This window comes from Alligator sinensis, unplaced genomic scaffold (assembly GCF_000455745.1).
Source record: "Alligator sinensis unplaced genomic scaffold, ASM45574v1 scaffold135_2, whole genome shotgun sequence".
NCBI lineage: Eukaryota > Metazoa > Chordata > Crocodylia > Alligatoridae > Alligator > Alligator sinensis.
The window spans coordinates 1,678,507-1,686,103 of NW_005842067.1; the positions used below are offsets into that span (position 1 = coordinate 1,678,507).

A 7,597-nucleotide genomic window follows, 5' to 3' on the forward strand; every position below is an offset into this window, starting at 1 on the left:
AGCTTCAAGCCTGTGGAGCTTGGGCAGTCAGCTGAACTGAAGCTCCCAGTATTTAAATACCCAACTTTTCAAAGCTTTCACATGCTGCCAAAGCATTGACAAAGGCCTATAAATCGTCCTTCCTGTCCAGGAGGTCCACTTTTCACCGGTTGGGGTTAGGCTAGGCTGGGGTTTGCTATGAAAATTCTGCTAGATTGGGGTGGGCAAAATAGGGCCCATGGACCAGATCTGACTTGTGAACTGATTGGGTCTGGCCCATGTGGGGGTGGGAGATCCCTGCCAATTGATTGGATCCAACCCACAGCTGCCCCACAGTGCTCCGTGTGGGGCTGAGCCCTGCCTGAGGCAGCACATGCTACACTCCAGGCTGTGCCTGCTGGCCCAGCCCCAGCCATCATGCACAGCTTCTTTTGGGGCTGTTCCCAGTGCAGCTGCTGCTCGGCTCCCCTCAACTCCAGCAGCGGCTCCTCCTGCTGTTGCTGCTCTAGGCCAGAAGGAAACTTCAGCCAGTTGACTCCTGCCCCAACACCTGGGACTCCAGCTCCAGCTCCCAGCTGCCTTCCACCCACCCTGCCACTGAGTAGGTGTAAGGCAGCTGGGAGCTGGAGCTGGAGCCCTGCACTCTGGGGCAGGAACTGCCTGGCTGAAGCTTCCTCCCGGCTTGGAGCTGTGCAGCAGTAGCAGGAGAAGGAGCCGCCACTGGAGGTGAAAGGGCGCAAGCAGCAGCCCACCCCACACACACATGCACAACCCCTCTCCCCCACACCTCACACACATCTCCACACCCTCCCCATACCTCCCCCACAGGGCAGGGGCCACCCTGTGACTCCACACTATGATCCGGGCCTTGCCCGCCCATCTTGCTCCTAAACACCATTCCCTGCCTGCCTGTGGCCCCATCCCACATAGGGAGTTTTGGGGAGTTGTTGCAGTGGGGCAAGGGATGCTGACTCAGCCCACAACAACTCATCAAAACTCCCTACGTGGTCCTCAGGCCCAAATAATTGTCCACCCCTGTACTAGATGCACTTCTGGGGCTAGGAAGGGATCTTTCCCTCACTTCAGGTTTCTCAGAAACCTCCCAAGAGTCCCAGTAACCCAGTGGACAGGCTGGAGGTAAAATTATTGTTGCTGTGACTTTGCAAGTACCCTGTGCAGGAGATCATTGGAGATCTGGGTTCCTTAATAAAGCAGGTTTGGAAGTGGATTGTTACCCAGAGGAATTCGCTGTAGAAGGGGAATGCTAGTGGTCTCTCCGCACCTGATACATGAAGAAGAACAAGTCCTTCTTCCCTATCCTCTTAACCTTTTGTATCTTAAGGGAAGGCAGGGGGGTCCCAACAATAGTCTCGGGACTAGATTAATGGTATGGGGTTTAAGAGTTGTCCTCCCCCAGTTGGAACAGATTACAAAGAAAGAATGACTTACACCTGACAAGTTCCTGTCAGGTAGGCTAGTTCCCAGATATATTACTTAATAAAGTTGCAGCCTTGTTAAACTGTATTCCTAATCTCCTGGCTGTCTTCCTATTGACAGTATGATGGCAAGGGGGTGAGGTAATGACTTTGCAGATGTCAGGACACATGTCATAAGATAGAGATTTCAGAAAGCCTTCATATTTGGGGTTGGGCCAGGAAATGAGAGATCAGCAGGGACCCCGAAAATTCAGCTGCAGATTTAACAGGACCTACCTTTAGAGTCCCCCCCTCTGTCTCGATGCCCCAACTAGCCACAAGCAAAGCGACCCCTTCCCACCAGACTCAAGAGCTTATTGAATGGAAACCTATTAAATGGTCCCTAGGATTGTGCTGTGGAGTTGTTTAGGTTCTGTTTAATTTAGATTAATAACAGCCATCACAATGAATGCAACTTCTTTTATTTCTTGTAGTCTCCACATTCTTGAGAAAGATGGATCCAATCTCAGAGATGGCAATGAAAGGAATAAAGACGACGGAGCTGGAAATACATGTTGTTTGGATGTCAGGGTGGTAACTCCTGAAATGCCTAGTCCAGTTCCCAGAAAAGGAGATGATGAAGATACTCAGGTGGAAGAAGAATGCAAAGGAAAATCTGTGGTGGGCAGTGCTTTATTGAAGACTCCTAGGCCACAACTAGGGGCTAATGATATTGCACTTCCACAGGACAATGTTACATGCTGCCACACAGCATCATTGGCTCAGTCCAATTCAGGAGAAAAAGATGAAACTAATAGTTCATCCACAAATGACAAAGCACGGCATGGCAGCCATGATCACGTTTTTCCAGAAAAGCAGACAGACTTACCTGAAAAGAAAATGAAATCCTCTGAAGACCAGAGATATGAAGAACTTGCTATGGAGATCATTGCCGAGGACAAGTCTCTGGTTGATGTCCTTATGCCTCATCCTGTTAGAAAAACTGCTCTAGATCTGATGGAGGGACTTTTCCCTGTTAACATTTCAATGTTAGACAGATCATACAGAAATAAGGGAGCTAAGACGAGAGAAAAGATGCAGTCTGTCCAGGAATATGAGTAAGTACAAAGATACGGATATATTGTTCCTTAAACTATCCTGGTGTATGTCCCTCCTGCATGCCAGGGAGCTGAGAACTCCTGAGGGGTTGGTAATGCTTTTTAAAAATTGCCTACAAATGTTGGGACCCTTTTTTGGTTTGCACACTAAGGGGCATTGGAAGGTGAGGTAGCTTCCTTTGTGCATAAGAAAGAGCAGTAGGATACTGAATGAAGAGGCTGAGTTGTATGTAGGCAACCATAGGGACTGGAATAGCCACAATGGTGCCCTGGATGTGTCAAAAGCAATGGGCTGAACTGGACATGCTGTCACAAGGGCCCACAAGAGTAATTTCAAAGTAAAATCCATGCAAATCTTATACTCCAGATAGTTTCAGGGATTAGAAACATCCCTGGGGGGGGGTTGTTGGTTTATTGGGGGGTGGGGTGGGAGGGGAAGAGGAGTGCTTCTGAAGACTCTGGAAAGGAATGTGACTAGGAAGCACATAGTTTGCATTGCATCCATCTTTCCCAATGTTTATTTTCTGCTTCAATAGCAGAAAAAACAGTGAATGTCAAATGGAGCCAGCTCCTGAAACCGAACACAGTCCAGATCAGAGGACAGAAGATCCCACGTCAAACACGAACCAAGTCCTGATTAAGAGCAGAGATGCCTCAAATGACCTAAATGACATCACTTCCAAGAAAGTAGGTGGATGAACCTAAAAAAGACTTGTATGGTTACCTTACAGTATATGTTAGCATTAGAAGAAAGCAGGTTGATTGATTTATTTTTATTGCTGTGTAATTGTTTCACAAAGTGCCTTGGCAACACTTAGGCCAAACTCATCCTTTGTATAACTCCATTACTGTCATGATAAATCTTGGTCCATTGATTGTAAAGGGTGTTGGCTAAATTCTGACCTTTTTTGTTCAAGAGGCACCTTCCTAACTGGTCTCCTTGCCAGACAAGAACGGATTGTTCTGTCTGAAGTAAGTGGGCAGAATCAGCTGCATTTTCCTTGCAAAACCAACTTTGTGCAGTATCTGACTCATAATTTTACAGTATTGGATTTGAGCCCTTAATTGATGACATTTGGCAACCTAAGTTTAAAATGATCTTTACATTTAGAGAATGTAAAGCAGTGGCCTATTAGCTTTTAAAAGCACAGAGAATAAAGATGGTGCTGGAGTCTATCATTCCTAAAGCTGCAATGCTCTGCTTCTTTACACCCTGTTCTTCAAAAGAGCTAAACTTGCTAGCTGTAGAAAACTAGCTAAATTCCACCCCAGGTGATTTAGTCGGCCTTCCTAAAATTGTTCCTGTTGAGGGTGTTCTGGTACGAGCTGACATACTAACAGCTCATTCCATGCCAGAGCCGGCTACATTTCACTGAGAGGTGGCGCAGACTTTCTCCCGTTCTTGTCTCAGCCTTCTTCCATAATGACCTTTAGGAGTCTGATTGCCATCTCAAATGTCTTCAGCAACCTGCCAAGTCTGCCTCATTCAACTCCTTCCTAAGAACTCATTTCTGCTATGTGGATTACAAGAAATGATTAATCAGTTTTTAACCTTTTGTAATAAAACCATCATATTGTACCCAGGCCTTAGAGCAGGGGTGGGTAATTATTTCAGCTGGAGGACCGGTTAATAATGAGTTTTGGTTAGCTGTTGAGGGCTGCAAGGGTAGCCCCACCCCTTGACAGGTGCCCTGCCCTGTAGCTGCCATCTTGGGACTGGAAGTCCTGACACCTAAACCCACCGATTTTTGCCACCTGAAGTCCCTCCTGCGAGTACTCCTTTGGCAAGGGGGGTTCCCAACTTGGAACCAGAAAAAAAACCAAATCGTACTAAAAAAATCAAACATCTATTATAAGATATTTTAATATCTTATATATATTTAGGTCAAAAAATATTTTTGTCCTGATTTGTGTGTGTTTGCATTGTGTATATAGAGGTGATGGCATAATAGCACAAAATACAGTCTTATTCCTGTATATTGTGTTAGGGGGGAGGTGGGGGACAAAGGGGGTGTATTTGGGGAGTGTGTGGTTGGGGACTGGGTGGGTATGTATGATGGGGTATGGGTATGGTGGGTGGGGTGTGTGGGTATGTGGTTATGTGTGTGTGGGGGATGGGTCCTCAGAGTCCACAGAGTGTGCGAGTCCCCAGAGCTGCATGTGCTGGCAGCAAGCAGGGCCAGCCCCACCTAGCCCCATAGCCTGCATTTCCATGCTCCTGCCCAAGTGCCTGGCCCCATGTGGCAGCAGGGTTTGTGGCCGGGGCCACCCTGCCCCATAGTGCACAGTCCCCGTGGTCCCACCCAAGTCCCCAGAACTGCATGTGGTGGCAGGGTGCGAGGCCAGCCCCAGCTGGCCCCATAGTGTGCAGCTCCTGCCTGAGTCCTTAGCTGAAAGTAGTGGCAGTGTGCGGGGCTGGCCCAGCCGGGCCCCACAGCACATAGCACCATGCTCCCAGCCCCCTTTCTCCCAATGGGAGTCCTTCGCCCAGCCCAGTGGGACACTTAGCTGAATTCCCATTCTGGCAGGGAGGGAGGCTGGGAAGAGCCACAGGGTCACCAGGCAAAAGCCTTTGCCAGGCTTCTGCAGTGCCCCTGCCTCGGGGCTGGGTTGGGGCAAGCTGGGGTGGGGATGCTTGTTTAGCAATCAGAGCTGCACCAGCTGGCAGAGGGGCAGCAAGAGCCAGGGCCCTTGATCAGTCTTTTGGTTTTCTGAGGGGCCCCATGGGCCAGATGGAATAGCCTGGCAGGCTGGACCTAGCCTGTGGGCCGTATTTTGCCCAATGCCGCCTTAGAGAGTAACCATGTAAGCCTTGGAGCCCTTTTGGCCTGTATATGGCCCTCACCAGTTGTTATAGCTAATTTAGGTTGCAAGCTCTTTGAGGCAGGGACACCAGCTTTGCTCTCAGGCAAGTTCCAGAAGCTTTCTCTTGGAGCTGGAAAATAGATATAATAATATATTGTTTATAAAACCTTTAGGAGTTTGCATATTACTTTCTTTTGGAGAGGCTTGAAATCATTAAAGATTTATAATATTTGGAGGAGATGATGATGTGTGGGAAAATCAGTCTCTAAACAGTTGAATTCTCTGTGGTAGTAACAAAGACTCCAATTTATTCTTCTCCCTTTAGAAGGAACTCATTTCTAGCATCCAGTCAAAATTGCAGACCCTGTGGGAGGAAAGGGAACTTGTCCTATCTGAAACAAAGGAGTATGAGGTGCGTGGCAAAGAGCTGGAGGCTGTGATACAAGATTTCTGCAAGCCCAATGAGTATGAGCGCTACATGATGTTCATCGGGGATCTGGAGAAAGTGGTGAGCCTGCTGCTCTGCTTGTCTAGCCGTCTTGCTCGAGTCCAGAACGCCATGAGGAAGATTGATGAGAACACTGATGCCGAAGAGAAGGTGGGTCACAAGAGGTTTGAGGATTTAGTCTCTCTATTCCTCTTACACTTGTGGTTCAAAATGAGCTGCGAGTCTGCCCCTTTGACTGAGAATTTTAGAGGTGAGAATAAAATCACACCCAAATCTGAAGCACCCCTTACTTTGCCAGTATTTGTTTGACATATTTCGAAAGCCAAATCAGAATGAGCCTCATATTAAGGGTAATCCCTCCATCGAGGAGAAATCATTGGTTCTATCTTGGACACTTTTCCTACGTGCAGCCAGAGTGCAAGGTGATGGTTGGAACAAGTAAGGCATGCAGAGATAGTGAACTACTCGTGTCTTTTTTACTTAGTCAGCAGATGGGCTGGAAGCTATTTAAATTGCTCGACAAAGTGTAGGTCAAAATCTGTTTTCCAGATTTCTTTTTCCACTGAGATTTATTTCTTCTGAACTCAGTAATCACTACCTTTGCAACCCTATCTAACGCAACGGTCTTAACTTGCTGAAAAAGCAGTGTTCCTAATGCAAGTTACCAAACTCAAATTAGTAATCTAATTCCTGTGACTGTGACCTAACTTGAATAAATTAACCTGTGACAAGTCAAGCTGTCCAGATTTTAAAAAACTGAGAACATGTAATGCAACCTCTAAGAATGAGGTAACCCATAGTGGGATGACTTGGGGCAAACAGCAGGCTTGCAAACTCCATTTCAATGCACAGCCTGTTTGTTTGGATTCAGCTGCCACTGCGCAGTTTGCTTCAGTTCATGCTTTGAACTTCCCCTTTCCATTCCTGAGTCTGTGGCCTCAGCTAATTCAGGTTAGAAACGCATCTCTTTTTGCACTAAAGACAAAACTATTATGGCCCAAACATGATACTCTTTTTGTGCTCTCCTTGTTAAATTAGACACATGCCCTTCTGCACAGTGCCTTCCCCATCACTTATTCTTCATTCAGAAGTCAGCAGTGGATAGAATTATGTCTGGGTTCTTAAGGAGCTGTGTTACTGATGCAGTGATCTTTAGTGCTTTTGTGCTCTGCAGGATTATCTTCCTTTACTGCCAATGCACAATCAATCCAAATTCAGAAACTCGTGGCAATTTGGGCTCTGTCTCCTCTGGAGTTTAAATCTTGTTAACAGATGTAGTTTTAGACAGCTGTTTAAATTGGCTTTGGCTAGCACAGTTTAAACATGAATTCAGAATAAGGTTATGCCTGGTCTGTGCTCTTCAGACAAACTAATTTAAACTAACTAATACAATTCATTATTCCTGGATAAATTGCTATATAAAGCACTAAATCATTTTTACAAACATCTCCCAAACATTCAGTTGCACAAGCTTTAGAAATATTTGGAGTCTTTGACTCAGACTCAAACACGCTTTTTTAGCAAGGGGTTGATTAAAATGGCTCTAAGCAGATTTGACTTGGTGCCATAGTCAGGAAACTTTTAACAATGCTCTACGCTAAAAGCAGTGCCACTCGATGAGTGTTGTGATGGTGGAAAGCTAAAATTCCCGGTGTAGATAAGGCTGAGTTGTTATATAGCAGGGGTTGTTTATAGAAAAAAAAAAAGATCAATAGCTACTCTTACTTCTCCATTTTTCCCCCATTAGCAATCACTAAATGAACGGCACAACCTCCTGTCTAGACAGCGGGAAGATGCAAAAGATCTGAAGGAAAACCTAGACCGTCGGGAAA

At 46.3% G+C, this 7,597-nt stretch overlaps 1 protein-coding gene across 1 annotated transcript in view; it reads left to right on the forward strand.

The window, feature by feature from the left end:
* Window positions 1–7,597, forward strand: part of SHROOM1 (shroom family member 1) — a 106,297-nt gene that overhangs the window by 96,483 nt on the left and 2,217 nt on the right. Inside the window, 4 exon segments of the mRNA XM_025204044.1 lie at window positions 1,889–2,512; window positions 3,049–3,199; window positions 5,643–5,915; window positions 7,513–7,596. Coding sequence (XP_025059829.1) covers window positions 1,889–2,512; window positions 3,049–3,199; window positions 5,643–5,915; window positions 7,513–7,596 — 1,132 coding nt within the window.